Source organism: Astyanax mexicanus, chromosome 14, assembly GCF_023375975.1.
Source record: "Astyanax mexicanus isolate ESR-SI-001 chromosome 14, AstMex3_surface, whole genome shotgun sequence".
Classification (NCBI taxonomy): Eukaryota; Metazoa; Chordata; class Actinopteri; order Characiformes; family Acestrorhamphidae; genus Astyanax; species Astyanax mexicanus.
This window is the reverse complement of record NC_064421.1, coordinates 6,824,715-6,848,889: the sequence shown is the minus strand read 5'-3', so window position 1 is coordinate 6,848,889 and position 24,175 is coordinate 6,824,715. Positions and strand designations below refer to the sequence as shown.

At 37.5% G+C, this 24,175-nt stretch overlaps 1 protein-coding gene across 1 annotated transcript in view; it reads right to left on the bottom strand.

Annotated features, from left to right (window-relative positions):
* Window positions 1–576: 576 nt before the first annotated feature.
* Window positions 577–24,175, bottom strand: part of adck1 (aarF domain containing kinase 1) — a 248,162-nt gene continuing 224,563 nt past the window's right edge. Inside the window, exons 10-11 of the mRNA XM_049463856.1 lie at window positions 17,973–18,166; window positions 577–3,391 (exon numbers count right to left, since the gene is read on the bottom strand). Of these exons, the coding sequence (XP_049319813.1) occupies window positions 3,223–3,391; window positions 17,973–18,166 (363 nt within the window). The 3' untranslated portion in view covers window positions 577–3,222. The remainder of the gene's footprint in view (window positions 3,392–17,972; window positions 18,167–24,175) is intronic.

The following is a 24,175-nucleotide window of genomic DNA, read 5'->3' as shown; positions in this document are numbered from 1 at the left end:
GCGTGAAGCTGGGATTCAGCAATTTCATTTCAGCTCGGCAGCTCAGCGCGGCGCTCTGCCTGTACGGAAAGCCATTTGGTGGTGGACCTGTTGAGCAGACAGATAACTGCGTCCATCTCAGAAGGTCCGGGTGCCAGGAGCGAGCTCGGTGCTCCCGGCTCTGGAGGATTTACGGCTTTGGTGGACTCCCCAACTGCCTGCCGCTGCCTCTGGGCCGGACTGAACAACAGGGCAATTCCCACACCATGAATACCTGCTGGGATGATCTTACCTGATGATGCTCATCAGGACCACAAAAGCCCAGCGTGAGGTTAATGGATTCAAACCTGCCCCCGGGGTCAGAGCTACGGCCAGCAATAAAGTGGGATGACTGATCCTGACCTGTGGCTCTTGGCATCGATGTGTAGTCATTGTGGTCATCAGAATAGCAAAAAGAAACACAGTCTGAATCCGGAAGAGCGTTTTGTTGTTGTTATAAGATTTTTTGTTTATTTATTTATTCCCATTTATTCCCATTCCTATAAAACGCATAATAAAGAAAAAATAACTTATTCCCAACTGAATCAGGGAGATGAATAAAACCAAAACTCAACAATGATTATTACTATAAATAAAAAAAAAGTACATAGTAATCTCTCCCAAAGGTCTACATACCTTAAAACACTTATTTAAAGTGATGGCATATATGGAACACCTTTTAATGTCTGGATCCTACACTGAACTGTCAATTAACATGTCAATAAAACAATGATTATCTCAACACCAAGGCAGGCATGGTCTCTGGGTAGTTTTATAGGTTTTTGTATATGTGTTGTTACAGCCCACCTTAATATAGCCTAATATTATATCCAAATACACACTGACATGCCAAAAGTCTCGGGACAGCAGTATATAAACTGGTCATGAAGTGTTACCTCCAGTGACAGCTTGGGAATGCCCACACTTGTACAAGTTGTGAGGTGTTATCTTATAAGTGAAACTGAATATGAGGAGCAAGGCATATTGTCTGAATTTGTTTGGGCATTTAATATTCCTCAACCCACAGTGTCTTGTGTGTTTATGGAGAATACATCATTAAGATCCACAGTGGACAGCACAGTATGTGGCAATAATCGTGAATGGTGGTTTCTGGCTAGAACTGTCCATGCCAACATGAGACATGGCAAAAGTCATGGGACACAATATTAGTTCCTGTTTTATTACATTTGGTATGTCAGTGTATTGTGAAAGGTTTTTATCAATTAAGAACTTTTCTAGAATTTGGAAAAACTTTTACATTTTTCATCTCATTTAGGATAACAACTTATAAATAAAGAGCCATCCACGAAAAATGTGATCCTTAGAGAATCCAAAGTTGTTCTTTTGTTGCATCATCTCTAAGAATGCTTTTTAAAACCGTTATTTTTAGGACTGTAGGACTCCACTGTGGGTTTAAATAGATGTGCCGTGATCTGTAAAAGGCTGTGCAGTGGAGAGAAAAGAGCAGAAGAATGAAGGAATGTGAATAGAAGGGTTCCCCCACAGATCCTGCCACAAGTGTATGTCCACACCTACACAACCCACGATTAGCTGAAAATATCTCAGGGATTACACAGAGTCTAAAAATGATATTAACACCACTTGACACTCCTAAAATAATGCACAGAAATACACATACAGTACCAGAAATCTTGTGCGTCTTGAACACTGCTATAAAAGTAAACATGCTATAGTAGAAGATGCTCTGTCTTGTTTTTGTAAATGTACACTCATTTACAAAAAAATGCTACATTGCTGAAAAGGACTGCAAAGGACTTTATAGTCTTTAGTAATTAATTGAGATTATATTTGGAATCCAGCAATTTTCAAGTTTGAGTATGGAGGCATTGTTTTAAGCGCATCAATACTGGCTTTGTTTTGGATCGACACACTTCCTCAATCTGCTGTAATGATCTGGGGAGCCATTCCTAGCAAACAACAGTCAGTGACCCCTAGTAGTCATAGAAGGGTCACTGACATGGCTTACAACTGGTATTTTTCAGCAGGATAATGCTCACCCACAGACAGCAAGGATGCATTTCCAGGAATGTCTCTGCTAGATTGCAGCAGATTGGCCTACCTGGTTGCCAGATTTTTTAACAATTAAGTATTTATGGAAGTAGAGGGAAGCAGAGGCCAGCTTTCACAACGTATGAATATAGAGCACGATTTACAGGCCCAGCTGTAACAACACCTGTAGGTTAATGTGCTGCAGGATGCCATACAAAACATGTATATCTCCATGACCAAATGTGTCCAGACCAAAAGCACTAAACGGTGCATTAGTGCCTCCTTTCTATTCTACCTTTTTCTGAATAAACATATAATTTTCCTCTTATATATTATCATTACTCATTACTTTTGTTAATTTTCTACCTGACATTACAGGATTTCCATTCAAGCATTACATAAAAATCTTTCATATTTAATAAGGAACGTTACTGGAAATCAAAATTGTAATTGTAATAGAAAGTATAGAAAATTAGTCAAGTATATATTAAGACTGTCAAAATATATTGAATAAAATCATAAAATTGGCTCTTTCCTGAACTTTATTTTGAAATCAATACAAATCCTAAATACAAATCAACCAGTGTATGGCCTCCGAACCTTTCGTTTCATTTTGTTTGTCTAGTTTTTAATGTCTGTTTTCAAACCTGCAGAATTTGGATTGATTCCTGCTACTGATTTGCAATTATTAAGTAAAGTAGAGAAGAAACAGGCAGCTTCTTTAAGTGTTCTGTAGGAGATGTGAAAGCCGTCACATTTTTTTAGAGTGTAAATAAGTTATTTTACTGCAGAGAAAAAGGCTTTTGTATCACCTACACCTGTAGCCAGTATATAGGTCAAGGCATGTTAATAGGTTAACACACATAACGTTTTATTACATATAACATATCTTCTTCTAGGTGCATTACGTTTTTTGTCAATGAGTGTACATATACTATGTTTTCTTCAGCATTAAGTCTCCTGCATTTCATCTTGTGGCTTATATTACATAATTGTTAACATTAAAAACTCACTGACCTACTGATTGCTGACCCTCTGACATACAGCAGCCACTGTGAAGCTGACCTCAGATCACCTGCTAGGACAACACTTCTCCAGCAGCATTACCTCTCCATTCATCTTTAGCCAAGCTAGTAGTGATGTAAGTCTGTATGTTTGAGAGGCAGGCAGTGGACTGGCTCTTGTCTGGGTCGGTCAGTGTGTGTAGGGCAAATAGCTGAGCAGGGAGTAGATCCAGCTGGCTAACACTGAGCTCCGGATCCACAGCATGAGTTCATACAGGCTGATCTGCCACAGAGTAACAGTCTCTGATAACGATATCTGCAGCTGCCGGGTCCTCGAATTGGTCTTGCTTCTTTTATACCTGTGAAACAGAGAGATGGACATTTATTGATAAATATTGATCATGAACAGAGATGTCAAAAGTATTTACATTCATTACTCTGTAGGTAGAAGTATAAATACTGGGGTTTAAAATACTTCTGTATAAGTTGAAGCATCAACCCAAGTTTTTTACTCTTTTAGTGTAAAAGTACTGGTTTTAAAATTACTTAAAGTATAAAAGTAATATTAATGTAACATGGGGAAAAATGTAATTAAGAAAAAAACCTTAGGCTGAACCATAGAGTCCTATATTGCACTACCCTCCCTTTCCAATAACACATTCTTGCTGGAGTGGGGGGGGGGGGGGGCGTGACATGTGCAGGTGTGATGGATCACAGTATAAACTAATAGGGATTTGGAATGGTATATGTTTATACTTCTCTACATCCAATCACAATCAGATTCACTCTATCTGGATGGAGAGATTTATCTGGATTGGGGTTTTATTGAACGATGAGAAGCCGGAATTAAAACAAGCTGAAATGAAATAGGAGTAATGAGAATATTTTTAAAATGTAAGGAGTAGAAAGTTCAGATAATTGTGTGAAAAGGTAACTAAATATTTTTACTTACTTATTTGACACTTCTAATCTCTAATGTACACACACAAAAGATTGTTGCAAAAATAGTTGTATTTAAAAAAAAAAGTTTTAAATTGCAATCCTATTCAGAAGAAAGATAAATGTTATCAGCAGAAATATAAACATTCAGAAGTAGGGTGTAACACAGTTTCTGCAGATTGTGCAGTAGTACTGGAGTGTTAATACACATTTTCAATCAGTGACAGGTCTGGGGATGCTGAAGGCCATGGCACAGCATTTGTTTCTTCAGGGCAAGCTCTTGAGATGGCAGCAGTATGTGAATAACCATTGATGTGCATTCAGAAAAAAAAAAAAAGTCAGACCACTGCTTGCAAAAATGTATTATATGCCTGTAATGAAGACTTGAAAATTGAGTCTGCATTGTGAAAAGTGATTTGGCACCATATGAATAGTATATACACTGTTTAAACATAAATAACATCATGACCACCTCCTTGTTTCTGCACCCATTATCTTTTTGTAGTGATATAATTGTTCCAACAAACTGTTCATCTTCACGCTGACCACAGTGACTCCACACACGGATTTCAATGGTTGATTTTCAAGGGTCAGGATCTCACAGGATCACCAAAGCACTGCAGTGACATTGTGTGTTGTGCTCGAGGACGAGGGCATAAGACACAGCATTGCTTCTGGAGTTTTTAAACACCTGAGGACTGTGGATGCTGCTGGACTGAGAAAAGTCCACCAGTAGCGTCCTGTGGGCACTGATGAAAGATTAGAGAATGAACAACACAAGCTGTGCATTAGATAAGTTCCTGATTCTACAAAATGCAGCATCTATGTACAATAGGAGTGTCTAATTGAGTGGACAGTGAGTGAACAGTGAGTGTTTAAACACTCCAGCAGCACTACTGTGTCTAATCCACTGTACAGAGAAAGAGAGAGAGAAATTAAGGACTTTGACCTCCCTCAAAGTCCACAGTTCTCGTAATGGTTGTGTGATCTTGTGGAGGTCAGGAGTGTGTGATAAACTGCTCTGATGAGGTATTCTGTTATTATCTTCTAGTGGGACGGGCTGAGAGGAGGTAGAGGATGAAGAGGCGGAAGAGGAAGGAGAGCGGGGGAGAGATTACAGCAGATTAAGTAAGTTGACTGTAAATGATTCAGACCGTGTTGACTCGGGCCTCATGCTCTTAAGTGAAGCAAATCAGACAGGGGACACTGGGTCATACAATATTAACAGTGTCTTCTCAGCACAGTCAGAGATAGAGAGAGAGAGGGAGGGATGGACAGAACCAGAAAGAAAGTGAGAGATAGAGAGATAGATAGAGAGAGAGAGAGAGAGAGAGAGAGAGAGAGAGAGGGAACTGAAACGCCCCCAGGGGAAAACAATGACTCTCCAGAATGCATCACACACACACATACTCATACACACACTCTCATACACACTCTCCCTACCTAAAAGCTTTGAACTGACAACCAGCAAACACCATCACATTCATCATGTCACACACATTTACACACACTCCAACAACAAATGAACAAAACCCAACAAAAAGAGACACGAAGAAAAGACAAAAACGCCAAAAAACGGCAAACGTTAATGCAAGTGTTCTTATTTTTATGGCAAACAAGTGTGGAAACACAACCTCAGGATTCCAGCAATGACAGGTTTGAAGTGTCAGACTGCCCGGATCATTCCTCCCAACTTCAATACGATCACACTGACACGACACCGGCAGGCCGGCAGCCGAGGCCGGAGCTACACACCGACACACGCCGACACACACCTCACCAAAACACGACTCCCTGCCCCTCCGCTTTATCATATCACATATTCATACACACTTACACGCTGCATATTCATCACGCACGGCCGTGGATTAGGTTACCGGCAACCCCTGAGCGGGATTGCATAACTTTGCCGCCGTCCCTTGAATGAAGCGTGTTTAATATTTCATGCGCAGACATGGTGCATGCAGTAGCGGCTCATGAGGGGTTGATGAATTATTAAGAGCATGCTGGGAGAAGCCTGTCTGCCTGTCCGAGCCTCAGAGCCGGGGGCTCAGAGTGACAGCTCGAGAGGAAGCCCACTGTCCTCTTGTGGACTCAGACGCCTCATTACACTCAGCAGACCTGGCTTGATAATATCCGTCCTCCCTTACGTCTGTCTGTCCATCACACACAGCCATTTGTTGTTGGGGTCACAGAAGAAGCACCTACAGCTGGGTTGACCCTTTTGATGCTCTATTTTCAGCCTATTTTCAAATACCTGTTGAATATCAATTCAGAATACAGAACAGGACCTTTTTTTAGCAGATGAACCTGATGAACCTTTTGCCACAATGCTTAATTAACTAATGCCAGACATGGACCATTTAGAGCCCTATCATTCAGCCTGCTCTTTGCTATCTCACACCCCGTCAACGGGCTATTTTCACGCCTTGCGTCCACACTGTTAAAATAGCGCCAGAGTTTAGGAATAAATCTATACTGATGGAAGTGAGGCGTGTTCAGGTAAATTTCTGGCATGTTGCTATATATTTTGGTGGCGGAAAACAGGTGCTCCACTGACTGAAATTAACCTAGACAACAGTCAATCCTCAGAGTCCATTCCTATAGGTGAGCTATGTGCACGCAACGCATGTACCCCCGACTTTTTAACCCAACAATAAACAGAATAAAGAATAAAATAACATTGCTGTTTTCTTAAATGAGCTGCTGGTGTATCTTTACAGCGTGAACGTGCAGGTCAGTATCCTCTGCTGAGACGCACAATGGTGCCGCGCTGTTAAGATACGAACGCGCCAAAGTCAAAGCTCACCTGGCTCTTAAAGGGAATGACAACTGATACACTGATTGGTTTATTTCACGTGACGACCAAAAACCAATTAATTAAGAGAATTAGTACAAGACTTTTGCATGTTTCAAGCCACATAAGGCATAATTTTGTGGCCTTAAGATACCAAGGACACACCGGCATGCACTAAATCCAGCTGCATGATCCGCAATTGACCGGTGCACTATATATCGCTAAAATATAGTTCTTTATGTTACAGGTGACAGAATAAGCACCTACACCTGGTTTGACCATTATGTCCAAATAATTCTAGACATGCCACATTCTAATATATACACTACTTTAAAGTACTGTAAGTTTGTATGCTCGAATGTGCACACACAGCTTGTCTAGTTACTTTTAAAGCATTGCTGCCAATAAACCTGAAAATCCGCACCAAGGTTCGTGCTTTTATGAGTTTGGTGAGCTGCTTTGCCAAGTGTTGTGAAAAATTCTAGCTTTTTGTCAGAATCTGAGCTTCCTTTTATTTTTACTTATAAATAAGGGTTAATCTACTGGTACAGTAAAAACATTATCTACTGTTACAGTTTTGGTTGGATTAAACTCTTGTCCAAAACCGAGGTTCACAGCCACTTTCACACCAGTTGTAAGCCCCGACCAAACATGGTAGGTGTGAAAGCATCCTAAAATAGAACTACTAGAGCAGAAGTTGAAGTATTCAGCTTTAAGTAATCAGCTTTAAGTGTATGTGTTTGATTTAATCACTTATAAACCTTTTTGAAGCTAACTTTCATAAGAAAACAGATCATCTCCTTTTCCCAGGGAAATGTACATATTCATAGACTTTCACATATTAACTTTTATTAGATGTAATAAATAAACCTTGTGCTGTCAATAAAAAATAAATAAGTAACTATAACAAAAAAGAACTGCAGCAGAAAATGGTGCAATTACATCCCCTAATTAAATGTACTGAACAGGTACCCTTGAAGATACTAACCCAGTGACAAGAGATGTGATAGAGCTTGAAAGGTGCAGTTTAATCCCTTTTTTTTTTGAGAATATATATAAGAATATTTGATGTGGACACAGTGGGGAGTGTGCACTTAACTGCTTTGCCTCAGGGCATGAAATGCTCACTCTCTCACTCTCTCTGCTGAGATCAGTGAAAGGAGCAGGTAAAGTTCAAGTGCAAATGAGTTGACTAAAGTCTAGCACACACTACATGATTCTGAGACCATTTTTTGCGCTTCTGACAAATTTTGTTCTTCACTCTGATTCCCAAGAGAGTTGGGGAATAGGAGATTTGTTCATATGTCATGCAGATATATGATACCTGATGTATCAATATTGATTTTTTTTTTACCGATGCCGTGTGTGCTTATTAATGACGCATATATCTGTGAAGGCCTGATGTTAAGTGTGAGACACAGTGTTTAAAACCTCCAGCAGCACTGCTCTGTCTGATCCACTTGTATCAGCACAACACAAACTAACACATTACTCCATGCCAGTGTCTCTGCAATGTTGATAATGACTTGGGTATTTTTAAACTCCTGCAGTGTCTATAAATGTTACACCTACTTTGTATTTATACTCATCTGCCATTCATTTTTAAATATTTAACAAAACACCTATTCAGACTTTGCAAGGTTCAAGGTTTTACTTAGTAAAGCTGTATCTGTTACATCACCATCTTAAATAAAAGTGTAACAGAACTTATATTCTAATTAATTTAGTTAATTTTCTTCTTTTAAATATATTGTTTTAATCATTTTTCATTTATTCATGTTTTATTCATAATTTATTCTTATTTTTATTTTATTTCATTTATTTAAATCATGTGTTATTCATGCTTTATTCTTTTTTAATTATTTATTTTAATTAATTTCCATTTTATTGTTATTCTCTTACATCTTTATGATTTAATTTGACCTCTTTTTGTATTTTCTAATTTGCAAAGCACTTTGAATGACCATTGTGTATGAAAGGTGCTGTATAAATAAACCTGCTTTGCCTTGGACCTTACTCTTATTATTATTCATCTACAATTAAACACAATTTGTCACATTAAGCACTATCCACTAAATCATAGCTGTCAAAATGCAGAAAACTAATTTCTCTGCTATCTTTAAAGGAAATACAGTGACTTGTCATTCTTCTTTCAACATTTTGAAAGAAATCCAATCTTTTACAACATATGTGACACAGATGGACAGTAGCAGTGAGTCAGGGCTTCAGTGGCAGAAAAATGAGGTAACAGAGCTGTAAAATATATTTGGACTGATGTCTCTGTTCCAATAATATTAGAAGACTTCTCTCACAACCACAGCTTGAATAGCATTCACTTTATAACAGCATGCAGTTTTTGCAGTGCGCTCAAACGCCTTCTTGGTGATAAACCAAGCTGTCAGACTGAACTCCTTCAGAGCTCCTGGGATGCTGGTGTGGATTAAACTGAAACTTAATGTTAAGCACTGCTCTGTAGTGAATGCATGTCAGTTACACAGCGTAGATCGTTTAGCCAAATGTCAGATATAGGTCATATTAAACAAATACACATTAGTAATGGTCAGAAAATTGGATTTGATTTACTTTTACATCTCTTCCGTTTACAACTAGCACTGACCAAACGACTGCTTGTTACCTCATACTTACGCTTAAAATGCTACAATGAGGAAGAACAATTTCTTGTGTTGTCTGCATTAAAGTTACTTTTAATGAGGCTCTGAGTGGTCTAGCGGACTAAGGTGCCGCCAATATGATCAGAAGATCGCTGGTTCGAATCTTTGTTCATACAGCTTGACATCAGCTGACGGAGCCCTGAGAAAGCACAATTGGCCTTGCTCTCTCTCTGGGTGCGCAGATGGTGCTCTCTCCCCTAATCACGCCAAAAGGTGATGTTAATCAGAAAAGGCTGCATCTGTGAGCTGATGTATCAGAACCACGTTGCTGCGCTTTCCTCCGAGTGCGCTGTGATGCTACTCAGCAGTTCAAAAACAGGCGGAGTCTGACTTCACATGTGTCGGAGGAGGCATGTGCTAGTCTTCAACTTCCTGGGGGGGGGGGGGGGGGGGGGAGTCCTAATGAGTGAGTTGGGTAATTGGCTGCGTAAATTGGGGAGAAAAATTAAAATAAAAAAGTGACTTTAAAGTGACTTGTTATTTTTCCTGTCAGAGTCAGAGTACTTAGAAGCAAATAAAGTGATCATGAATTGTTACCTCTGGGAAAGGCTTGGGAATTCCTGTACCTATATAACTTGTGAGGTGTTATCTTGTGATTAAGGTTCAACACTGTTCACTGTGCTCATGGCAAGGCTATGTAAATTATTGGAGTTGGAGTGAGGTCTGATAGTGAGTGCCAGATAAATGGGACAGTACCAGGTTTATATCTATGTGGTTATAGTATAATAGAACTCTGTAGAAAAGTACTGCCAATAGAATAGGACTGCCTAGAGCAGATACTGAATCCAAAGACAACAGAGGTGGCCCTGCATGCATAGTATGGCACATGGCAAAAGTCATGGGACATGATACTTTTACCTGCCGCAAAGAAACTTTCAGCATGTCAGTGAAAATCTGTGCTAATTTAACTTTGACAGAGGGAAATGTGAGGAGAATGAAAGATTCAGGCCCTTTATAAATAGAGTTAATTAATGATACAGCAATGTAAAATGTGCCAACAGCACCATATGAGCTGAAAAGCGAGCACACACAGATTATTTTACGTCGTTTAACAGTTTCAAAAGCAGAGGCACACCTACAGAGCTGTGAACACAGAAACAAGATTAGTCATTAGTACAGTACAGTCAGGCCTGGAAATAGTATTTAACAGCACAATGAAGACTAATGCCATTATATCTGAATGGCGGCAGCGGGACTAGCAAAAATAATTATTCTCCTTGAACGTGGATTGAGAGACCAATTCTTAATGCAGCTAATTCAAAGACACTTGTACGGTTTGTGAAACACAGCAAATGTACCAGTTGCTTATAAAATGTTCTATTTTTAATATTTACAGATACGTTTATATTCATATTCATTTGGTTCCACTGTTAGTTAGATTCTTGGAAGTAGCACCTCTTAACTTGCTTAGATAACAGCTTTGCACACCGTGGCATTTGTTTAGCAGTGTTGAACTCATCGAGTGTAAGGGCTCACCCGGAAAGGGAATCAAACTTAGGTTATTTGATCACAACACAACCACCTTACTGGGTGAGCTACCTAGTAAAGGCAGTTAATAGGACCCAAGGGCAGTGTAGACAAGACTGAGAGCAGTTTAAGTTGGAAATAAAAAATAAACCAAAGTTTAATTGGTAGAAGAGTGCTCTACCACTCTTCTAGCCAAAGCAGTGAGAAATGGTAGGGATTGTTTTAGAGGCGGTGGGTCCAAAAAGGAGGTAGAAAACCAAATAACAACCTGCACCCAATGTGGGGGTTTTGGCGGGAAAAAGAGAACAAAGGATGCTGGCTTTCCCAGGGGTAGGGAAAAATAGTTACAAACAAAACGGCTCCTCCAACAAAAGGAAAACTGAAAAACTGAGATAGGGGAAAATAAAGGAGAAAAGGAAGGCACAGCCTTTTACAGATAAATTATTTATTTATTTATTTATTTATTACTATTTCTTTTTCTCTCTCTTTGTTGAGAGGAAGGGAAAAGGAGGGAAAGAAAGAAATTATGTCTCAGGGACTCGAGAGCTCGAAAGTATAAGGAATAGTAGCCACTTGGCCACTCACACACACTCTCACACACACACAAAGACACAGCAACTGCTGGTCTGTGTTCCTCACTCTTTTAAAACCAACCCACAGGTGTTCCTGATTAGGCCTGATTGCTACCTGAGGCTGCCCGTTGCCCCCCTCTGGTGGTCGGAGGGCACCTAGCCCTGGAGCCAGCCCTTACATCGAGAGTTAATTACTTGATTTTCGTGTCTCTTAATGTTAGTTTGAGAGCATCAGTTGTAAAATTGTGAAGCGTACAGGTATACAGTGAATAGCTCTATTTGAGCAATTTGGATTTGTTGGAATCCATGTTATGGCAAGAACTACTCAACTAAATAGTTTGCAGTCACAAAGACCATCAAAAAGGTTATAATGATGAAACTGGCTCTCATCAGGACCGCTACAGGAAAGGTTGCACAGGATAAGTTTATTAGAGTTACCAGTCTCACAAATTGTGAAAGACTTGTTTAACACTTAAGTTACTACATGATTCTTTATGTGTTCCTTCATAGTCTGGATACATTCAGTATTTCCTTTTCACAAGAGAAGTGCAGTGCAAAGGTCAAAAGTGAGCTTATAATGGTAAATGCTGTGAGTAACTCATGACATAATGATACTGCAAAACTGCACACATCAAACTAAACCAGTGTGACAATGCTGCCATGTTCAAGCGCATCTCTCTCTCTCTCTCTCTCTCTCTCTCTCTCTCTCTCTCTCTCTCTCTCTCTGTTCAGGGACTGGTAATGGATTTTAGATCTGCATTCTGTACTCTGCTGATATTTGGTTTTAATAAAGAGGTGCTGAGGCGGATGACATTGAGTTTCATGTCTGGCTGCCTCCTTCTTTCTGCGGCGCTCCGGCACCCTTTATGACAAGACACAGGCCCCACCCCATCCTCCCTCCCTTACAGTAATCATCCGCCCCCCTGCAAATCTCAATGATTTTCTCACACAATCACAGAGTTCTTCATTAAAATGACATGAGTAAATCAATACGATCACTGCTGACTGCAGAGAACAGCGCAGTGTAATCACGCTATTCACTTACTCTATTAGACACAAGGGTGGCAGCCTAGACTTAGCAAACACCTGATAATATAGGCAGAGGGGATTTGGTTGAAGTCCAAGGGTTTATGGGTAATATGACTTCAGATCAATATCACAATTAATTGAATATCTACTGAATATTGCCGTGGTTATGATTATGAACCATTTGTTGAATAATGAACACAACATTTTCATTTGGAGTTGCTCATTTGGATTTGGTTTTTGAGCAGCAAAAACTTTAGCAACATCATAGCAATGAACTGGAATTTCATTACAACCCCACAGAAACCACCTGGAATACCATAGCAACCATATAGCAACACTACAGCCACTGTCTGAAACTGGAACATTTATTTTAAGACTTATTTAAATTTTTCAAAATTTTCTCCCAATTTAGATAGGCCAAGTGTCTCACTCATTCAGCTGCTACTGAGCTGTATATCCCCCTATCACTAGTGATGCCACAACACAAGGAGGGTAAAGACTAGCACATGCCTCCTTCAATACATGTGAAGTCAGACGACGCCCCTTTTCGAACTGCTGCTGATGCAGCATTGCTGAGTAGCATCACAGCGCACTCGGAGAAAAGTGCAGGGACTCAGTTCTGTGCTAATTGACATCACTTAAGGAGTGATGAGGGGAAAGAGCTTCATGTTCCCACCCAGAGAGAGAGCAAGGCCAATTGTGCGCTCTCTGGGCTCCGGCAGCTGATGGCAAGCTGCATGAACAGGATTCGAACCAGCGAACCCCTGATCATAGGAGCAGTGCTTTAGAACGCTGGACCACTCAATGCATACTTGGGCTAGTTTTATCTCATATCTCACATTTTTTGTTGACTGGATTGGGTGTCATGTGTCTAAACACAGAGTAGTATGTTTTTAAAGGTACAATAGTACCCTGAACATAGTTTAAAAAAGAAGTTGAGTTATCCTACAACTCTCCACGATGGAGGATTTGGGGACCACTGGCCTGGATAGGTCAACTGTAGACATTAATTATCTCTGGATATGGAGCTAAAAGGTTTAAATATCGTGTGAGGCTACAAGTGTTACAGGCTACCTAAATCACAATATATTTGGCAAAACAAATATTTGGTCAAAAAACGGTTAAATTTTTTTTTTTTTGTGTTTGGCTAAATTAGTAAAAAAGCTAAATCATGTAAACTGAACAATGACGGTGTTAATGATGCATACAATCACGCTAAAATATGTTTTTTTTTTTTTTCTTTCAGTACCATGTTTGGTTTTGGCAAAGTGTATCGACGCATATTTTTTTTCTGGTGCTTTCGTACAAAACCAGGTACAAAAATATATATATATATATAATTTATTATACAAATAACAATTCTAGCGTACCAAAATGTGTCACAGCAAAGCATGTGAGAAAGTTCTCTCTGATTCTTAGTCATAACTATATGGGGCAGGTGCAACCACCTAGGCACATTAACAATGACCTGGGGTAATATAGCAACACCATAGCAACCACCAAGCAACATCCTAGCAACCACTGCTGCACTGTAGCGCCTGGGATACTATAAGAAAAAGATAGCAACCACATAGTATCAACATACTAAACACCTTAAATAACACAGCAACATCACAGAAACTCTCCAGCTACACCGCAGTAACCACATAGCAACATTCTAGCAACTGCCTGGGACTATCTGAGCTGCCCAACCATTCTGCACTTTTAGTTTCTGTATGCATTGCATCCAGTATCACACAGTTTACTCCACAACATTAATCAGATCAGTACAGCATCAGCTGACTCTGAGTTTCAGTATCGGTACTGGAAATGAAAACATGGTGTCATGCCATCTCTAATTTCAGCACATGCATAATTCACTCCCGTACAGCAGGAGCTGCTCTGTGTGCAGGACAGAGAGAGAGAGAGAGGGCTCTGTTCACCCACCCGTCCGGTGCTGAGGGTGATGGAGCCTGTGGGACACTGGTGTGCGACCATGAAGATGAGATGAGCCGTGGTGACACCTGGGAGCTGGCCTCTACTCCACACACCACTACACACACTGCTCTACACACACCCAGATCAACTCTGATCTCCCTCACACACACTACACACATTTACACCTTAGAGTCACACAGCAGAAACCAGCACAAAATTAATCTAAACTTTATTTAAAAAAAGTGCTCCTCCTAAAACTGATCTTACCCCTTTATAAATATTATAATAATAATGGTTAATATGGTAAATATAGGTGACAAAATAATAATACTTGTCATTGAATTAAATTAGATATACTGACCAAAATTACAGATATTTTAGCTGTCATAAAGTTGTTAACAGCTGCTAATAAATATTAATAGCAACCATTACCTATGTAGTTATGCAGAATAATTTATGTTATAAAATATGTAATAGTAGTAAAATCACCATAGCAAATAGAGGTCTTACAATAACTACAGTTAAAAGCACTGCAATAGATCAATTAATAATAGTGTAACAATAGCATAGTATTAGCTGTAATACTTGTGAAAGAAATAATTGTATTTGTTATAAATAAAAACATTTGCTGTAGCTATAATGGTAAAAATGTAAATAAAAGTTAGGATACTTATAACAGCTAAAATATGCATTAATTAGAATATTTATCATAGTAATAATAGTTGCAACAGCTGTAAATATTAATACATTTAATAATCATATGATAATCACATGAATATGCACTATAAAAGAAAAAAAATATAAATAAAAAGTACATTAAAATACTAGCAGTGGTTGCCAGAATTTCACTGGAAAATATACAATTTCAAAGTATAAACTATAGAATAAAGTATGTTTCTGGTGTTTTTTTTTTTTTTTGCAACTATACATTTTATTTTGAAAAACTGCTTTGTTTCCTTGACTGTAAAAAAAAGTTTACAAAACTAACAGTACATTTAACAGTATGAACAAATTCCTTTGTTGGATGTAAGACACATATTACAGAATATTCTGATTGGGACTATTGCCTATTAAACATAAAAATAATGTATTTTTTCCAGAAAAAAGTGTAAAATCTGTATGTATATGAAATATCCGTATTTAACTGCTACAAAAATACATTAAGCCTCCTTTTTTTTTTAGAGTTTACAGTTTTTTACTGTCATGCTTTTCTGTCATTTTAGGTGATTTTCACCTTAAAATCTGTGTAGTTACTACAGTGTAGTTACAATAACTTGTAATAAAGCTGTATTAGTGGTTAAAATGGTTATTTGAGTAATATTATCTGTAACAAATACATTTAACCATCTTTAAAGTTATTAATAATAAATACTGCAATAAATGTCTCCAGGGCTAAATGTAAAATGTGCTAACATGACTGAGGAATTAAAGAAAACATGCCAGGCTAAATCAGATAAATGCAATAGTGATGAGTTTGAGATGGCGTTGCTGTCTTAGAGTGAAAAAATGTCGTGAGAAATCAGTGTAAAGCATGTCGTGTGTGTATGTGTGTGTGTGTATGTGTGTGTGTGTGTGTGTGTATGAAGAACATCCTGCATTATCTTAATGAGTTTAAGAGGCTACAGGAATTACTTCCCACACAGTAATAATACCTAACACTAATAACACAACTTTTTAGACCACACACAATCACATACACACACAACCACACACACACACACCATCACACACACACAATCCCACACACACATTCACATGTGCTTGTGAATATCTGTAAACTTGTCTAAAACAAGTTTACAGTTATGCTGAACTAATGGCCTGGTGAATAACATGTTCGCTATATTGAATGAGTTTTTTGTGTGTGTGTGTGTGTAATGTGGCTTCTGTATACAGTACCAGTCGAAAGTTTGGATGTCCCTTTGCATTCCATATTATTTTTTTTCTACATTATAAATGAATAGTAAAGTGATCTAGAACAGTGGTTCCCAACCTTTTTCTTCAGAGACCCATATTTTTACCATTGTAAGCTTTGGTGACCCAACATAACCCCCCCCCCCCAAATGTAAAAGATGTAAGTGTATAATTGGGTTGGGGGGGGGGGGGGGGGGGGGTTAGAAATGACAAATAAAAACTGACATTTACTATAGATGAATAAAATAAACACGTAAAAAAGGAAAAATTGATACATAAAACATAAGGAATTTTTATCTTATGAAGAAAAAAATTATTAGATCAATAAAATAATACAACTATTTAAAATGAATAAAAAATAATTTATATAAAAAAAAAAAAAAAAAAAAAAAGAATAATATCAGTTTCAGTTTCAAATCAGTAAAACAGCTCACCAAAACCTCAACCTGTCCAAATATTGGACAATAATTGATTAACTTTACAGGCCCTCACTCATTTTCATTTATTTAACTAAACTGAGTTTTATATTCTTATATTATTATACTATTATATTCAGCCTCGTGCTGAATTCAGCTCCGCGCTGCCGGAGAGAGCGCCCGCGCGCGCGCCAGAGAGAGAGAGAGAGACAGAGAGAGCGCAGCGCAGCGCAGCGCAGCGCGGCGAATTTTGCTTACCCTAGACTATATATAGTATTAAAATTAAACCCCTTAAAATCAAGAGGGCCTCGCGACCCATCGTGGATCTTTGGCGACCCATAGGTTGGGTCGCGACCCATAGGTTGGGAACCACTGATCTAGAATATGAAGGAACACATAAGGAATCATGTAGTAACTTAAAAGTGTTAAACAAACCATAATACTCTGTAAAGTATTTAGCGTCTCTTATCTGGGGAGCTGTTAACTTGAGGCTTCTGAGGCTGGTAACTCTGACGAACTTATTCTGTACAACAGAGGAAACTCTTGCTCTTCCTTACCAGGGGAGGTCCAGATGAGAGCCAGTTTCATCATTACATTGTTGATGGTCTTTGCGACTATATTTGAGGACACTTTCAAAGTTATTGAAATGTTTCGGATTGATTAACCTTCATTTCTTAAAGTATCTTTTTCTTGCCATAACCTGGATTAGAACATTACTCAAATAGAGCTTTTCACTGTATACCTGTAACTCTACCTCTTCACTACTTTACAACTGATGATCTCAAACACATTAAAAGACAAGAAATTCAAGTAATTAACTCTTGATGAGTTCAGCACAGCTGTTAACTGAAAGCCTGAATTCCAGGTGATTCTACCTCATAAAGCTGACTGAGAAAATCCAGCCAAGATGTGCAAAGCTGTTATCTAAGAATAATCTAAAATATAACATAACATATTCTGGTTTGTTTAACACACTTTTCTGTTTACTAAATAATTCCATTTGTTTTTCTTTATAGTTTGGATGACTATAGTATTAATATACAAAGCAGAACATTTTAAAATAATGAAAAACTAGTGAATTTAAGGTGTGTCCAAACTTTTGTCTGGTTCTGTATGTGTAGCATTTTTGTCTATGGTTTGATAATAAGGTGTGTGCGTGTGTTTGTGTGTGTGTGTGTGTGTGTGTGTGTGTGAGGCGATGTGTAAGGTGTGTGTGTTACCTGGCGATGGCGCGAGCGCAGCAGCGGGACATGTTGAGGAAGGAGCTGGAGCTGGCGCGGGTCTGCAGGACGGTCTCGATACCCCGCAGCAGGTCGTTAGTCTTCAGCAGCAGCAGCATCTGCCGGGGCACTCTGTTCAACAGCTCACTGATCTGAGGGAGGTACAGGGTTGCGTTCGTACGGATCTCCACATCCTGACAGGAAAAAAAAAACACAAAACACAAGCCAGGTGTTACAATATGAGATAATACTGTCGTCGCATATACAAGATTCATACACTTTTTAACCAATAAATTTCCATTATTTTTTTCCATTACTTTTCCATGCCGTCAAGGCAAATTTTCATGACCATACAATTTTTAAAACATAAGTGCAGGCATGGACAGTAAAACAAAAAAAATCAACTAAAACTATAATCGAAATTGATTATAGTAGGTCTAAAATGAATTTGACACACAATCTTTAATATTAAAATGTAAGTCAGATCCTGAGAGCTCCATTGTGTAGAGCTAAATTACTGAATTAACTCTCAGTTGACGTAGTTTGTTAGCTCAAAATAAATTTTCTCAGTCGATAAACTGAGAAACAAAGATTTGTAAACTAAATTTCCATGACTTTTCCAAAACTTTGGGTATTTTTATTTTTCCAAAACTTATGCCTGTAAACTGCAATTTTTAAATTCCATGACTTTTACAGGTTTTTGATGACCATACGAACCCTGCATATACCCAGATAAAGCATAACATTATGAAGCATAACATTGTTTCTCCTCTTATTATCCATTTTTTTGGGTTGTTGTACATAATAATACTAATTTAATAATATAATCTTTTCATTAAATTAAATTAAATCAGAATTATTTTCACGTCATAGAGCATAGGTGTATAAGTGAGTTAAAAAAAAAAAAAACTTGCAAGTTCCCACAGTATGCAGAGAACAGTAATTACCACATAGAGTAGAATAAGTAAAATAAAAAAAAGAAAATATACAATTAACTTAAACAATATACACAATAACCTACACTATATATGGTATTGGACATATGGACATATGGTATTACACTGTAGATGTAAGATAAATATAATTGAATATATAAATATTAGAATGCTATATACATGTGCAAATAATCAATGTAAAACTACTTATTATGTTTTTTCATGTAAAAAAAAAATTCTCCAATTTCGCTTTGTCTGTATTCTGTTAAAACTGTATGACAAACAGTGAAAACTTCATTACATTTCTATTATAAGACTTCTCCTCTAAAATTAACATTTTGGAGACAAGAGGTGTCTAAAAAAGTAGTGAAGACAAGATAGTGATGTAATTAAGTACAAGAGTACATATATGTGCTGTATATTGTTGTTTTTGTATTATGTTTAAGCTGTTCAGTAACAATGTGAATCTTGATAATGTCATGATGAATGGACCAATAGAAATGTTCTAAAACGACTTACATTGAATTAAGATTTTTTTTCCCCTCACTAAAATTGCCATTTAGGAAATAAAAGCAATCTATGACTAACGAGATTTTAATCAAATTTAAAGGTAGCCACGTTTGTCTCTGTTGAATATAGGTTAGCCACATTTTCTATGTTAAATATATTTTTTATTTACATAGAACATTTACATAGAAACACCAAATTATATCATAGCATTTCTTTATATGACGCACAAAAAAACAAAAACACGAAACATAATGCAGATGCCAGTAAACCTCTCACTGAGATTTAATAGACCACCCCAGCCAGAACGTGCTAATGTGGCTAGCAGCTAATGAAAGCGAGTGGGATGTAATGCTAACTGGCAGGTTTCACTGAACTGTTCCTCTGGGTGTGCTGAGATTTATCAGCAGGCTGAGAGAAAGTAGCTACAGGATATGTCCATCTGCCATCAAATATCCACATTCATGAGTGTGGAAGAGTAGCAGCAGGAAAATGGAGGAGATTATTTCGCTGCAACTGAGAAAGTAAGTGGCTGAAACAGCAACAGTGAAGATTAGCTGTGTTGGCGCCGCCACTTCAGCGATGTCAGCCCCCCCACGGCTGGTACACTCCCAGCTAATTTCTGCTGGTAATCAGGCATGCAGACTTCTCTTCCTGACATGACGGATATATGATGGAAAAACATGGGTTTAAATTGGCATACTCTGGATATGAAGTGCAAAACGTACACTTTGACCAGTTTTTGACCCGTTTTTAAGTTTGAAGTTCTAGGGAAAATAGTTAAAAGTATTTTTTTCACTATGAAACTTCTTCTGCTTGCCTTAATTAGTGTAATCAATATATAATATGAAAATAGTTCATGTTACATATTTGCAAAAAAACCCTGCAGAAACTAAACTAAAACTAAATTGCAATGTTATGTTTTAACGTTATATAAAACTATTGTTTCATATGTTGGTCTTAAACATTAAAAAAGTTTAAACATGTATTTTTTATGAAAACAAGTGAATTATACTAATTGAAGCATCACCGGTTAGAGGTAAGAAACACCATGGCAATAAATATTGAAACAATAATTAGCAATGGAGTTAGTAAAATATTTACACTGCTTGTAAGGGTTTTTTGAGTTTCAGACATCTTTTGTATAATTATACATGCACCGGTTCAAAATGACCATGGAACGCCATTGCTGTTCCTGACAAATGAATATAATAGGAGGGTTAAACAAGTGGCTGAATACATGGTATCAGCAGCAATGGGTAAATTCAGAAGAGTTTTATTTAGTGGTGTGACGAGACTGTTGAGTGTTAAATGTGTCTTGCAAGAAATTAAACAGCAGAATATTTCTTGTCAGGTGTTAAATGTATCTTGGGAGACTTACGCACAGGTATGCAAAACTATAAACCATAGAGATTCTGTCATAGGTTGCCAAGTCTGTATTGAATTGCTAGGGGGACTGCTAGTTGAACACACAACCCTCACTGGAAGGATTATGCAAATAGTTATTTTTTTTAAAGATTTATTTCAAATTTTCTCCCATTTTTTTCTATCCAATTTAGCTAGGCTGATTGACCCACCCTTTTACCCCATCACTAGTGATGCCACAACACAAGGAGTGTGAAGACTAGCACCAGCAATAATTCATAATCAGAGAAAAATCTGATTGACATTTATTACTGACATTCAAGATGACCACTTACAAAATATTGAAACATTCCCCTTCAGTTTTGCATGTTATTTCAGACAAAAATATTTTCAGTCATATTTTTAAATTTTAAAATAAAAACAATATTAATTATATATTGTTAAAATCTCATCTTATCTGGGTCAAATTAAGACAATTCTTACAATATCAAAAACACCACTAATATTAAGTTTACAGACTTCACAAACAAAAAGTTCACATATTATACACCAATAGGTTATAACATTTTTTTCTACTCCCATTATCTATTTTTTGGGTGTAGACAGAAGGAATAAGAAAAATAGAGTATAAACTTAAATGAGTGACTAATTACAAGGAATAATTACAAGATGGGGAAATTAGTTTTAAGACTTTTAAAGAGTTCTTAATACCAGTCAGAGACAAATTAAGACCATATTATGCTTACAGACATTAAGCACATGATCAAGCTTGTGCGTGATAACAAAAAATTCAACAATTTGTACACTGAAAACAGGGGTCATTACAAAATGTACACTTCTCTATGGGTACAGAATCATCTAAATGAAGTAAAATCAGGTAATAAATGTACCTAAGAATTTGCTTAGTATAGACTGTCAGCTAGATCGCATATTAAATTTAGAAATTGCAATATATAACACACACAAAAAAAAAACAGAATTGTATTTAATGCCTGTGGCACTTTTAAACAATTTAAGACAAATTAGGGACTTTTTTTATTGTAGATAGAGAAATATATATAGACTATTTTATGATCTACAGACACCCCATGATTCAGACAGGGACACTGGAAACACTACAGTCTGCTACAGCTCCTCAGTGTTGATTGGTCTGCGCAGCTATTTACACTGGCAATAATGAATTTCATTACATTAATCCATCAATGATCAGGTTAACAGGCCAGAAGACGGCGATCAATCACAGCTTGCTCGTGCAAATTACAGTGCTGCAATTCAATAGCGCGTCAATGCTGCAAAGAACAACACTAAAATTAAACACAAATATGCCTATTGCGCCTTTTTCTGTGTTGTAGCGCGTATCGACTAGTCACATCCATAATTATACAACAGCCCCTGAGCAACTTTCAAAACAGTAAATCAAAGAACCTCCCTCAGCAACACCTCTATAGACAAATAACACAAACTGACGAATTCTGTTTAGACCACTGGCACTCGTGGAAAACAATGAGCAATCAGGTGCTGTAGTTTTTCATTGTTTTGATCATGCACAGATTAAATCTGAGATATTGGTGAGTGTTATACTTGAATAAATATACTGGCATGGCTTGGGAACACCTGCCCACACCTGTATAAGTTGTGAGATGTTGTCTCACTTGTGAGTGATTTTGAACATTGATTTAAGCGAGGCCTGTTAGTGGATTTTAGATGGTTGGAAGATTATGTTTATGCAGGCATTTAACATTTCTTAACATAACAGAAATATGTCAGAGAGGGTGGTAATGATCATCCCCGGCAGCATCTGGCTAGAACTGTCCATACCAACAAACAAGTAAATTTAGCAGAAATCACTCCATCCACATTCAATGCAAGAGATACCCCCTCAAAAAGCCAGTTTGGCATCTTTTTGCGTGCACTGGACATGACTTTTAAAACTAGCGGTGTCAATCGATTAAAATGTAATCAGATTAATCACAACAATATTCTGTGATTAACTGCGATTAATCGCACTTGTTCTTCTTAAGACACAAGTTTTTTATAGTGGATATTTAAATGTAAATAAAAGAATGAATGAAATAAATTCAAAATGCAATCATATTTATTTTAGTGGTGTCAATTAAAATACTAGTAGGTACTTGTATGTTTAAAGGGGGAAAAAGCCAATGTGGGGCACTGGAATAAAGAATGCATGATAAATTGGACAGAGGAAACTTTTTTCTCAGGATTTCTGAATTAGAACCTCATTTGCTGTGTATGAAGAGTGTTTTTACACCTGTAGTTGGTTTCTATGGTCCAGATCAGTTGATGAGTGCGTTTGGTTTGGTTTCACACAGGCATAAACCTAAACTCACCAAAATGCGGACAAATAAACCACACAAGCACATTGTCTCCTCTGATTGGTCAGAGCTGTCTGGTGTAGGAGCAAGAATATAGCAAGAATAGAGTAAATATAGTGAGACGATTATTTGTTCCAGTGCATATATCTGTGCAGTGTAAATCTGCCTTAACACAGAACACTGAAACAGATTATCCGCATAGTAAACAGTCACGCGGCTGCGAGCACTGAACACTGCATGGAAGAGCAGCAGAGACAGTGTTTGTTTATAGCAGTTTATTATCTGTCTAATGTATTAGATTAAACTGCGCCTAATCAGCAGTTTTTCTCATGTAAAAAGAAGTATATTCGATCGCTGGGTCGGATCAAAACCGGATCACTTTCTCACCACAAGCAAACTGCTTTAGAGTGCATTAAGAACCAGACCAAGAAAATCAGCGCATTGGGCAGGGGCGGGGCGGATTCTGGAGGAAGTTGGGGTCAAACTTGGTGATGCAATTATATGTGTTAAAATAATAATAACACATTAATTGTGTGTGTTAATGATTTACCTTGACATCCCTTAAAAACACATTTGTTACCTATGTATAATATCCTCCTGTGACCCAGACTTTTGTTTGGTGTGCAAGTATAAAAACTGAACTTGTAATTTTTCCAAAGAACAATGTCCACATACGAAGACATTCACTTATTTTAATATTTTTAATTATCCTTAGTCAAAAAACAAAATAAGTAAATAAACTAGTTTCAAACATAAAATGTGATAAGAATTTTAACCTGGCACATGTTTCTGTCTGGACTGGCTGTAGAAACTTTTGAATGGGATTCCCGCTATCATGTTTTAAATATCAGTTATCAGAGTGTAATGATGTCATGTAATTACTTGTAATATAATATGACATATAATGTCCCCATATGAGGACACAGGGTTTCAGGATATATAAGAAATGAAAGCAAATTACTTTTTTATTGCTGAACTTTTTTTCATGTTTACCAAATTTTACCAATTCAGCTTAACACAATTCAGAAAAAGCAGTATCAGACTCAGAATTGCTGTAAAATGC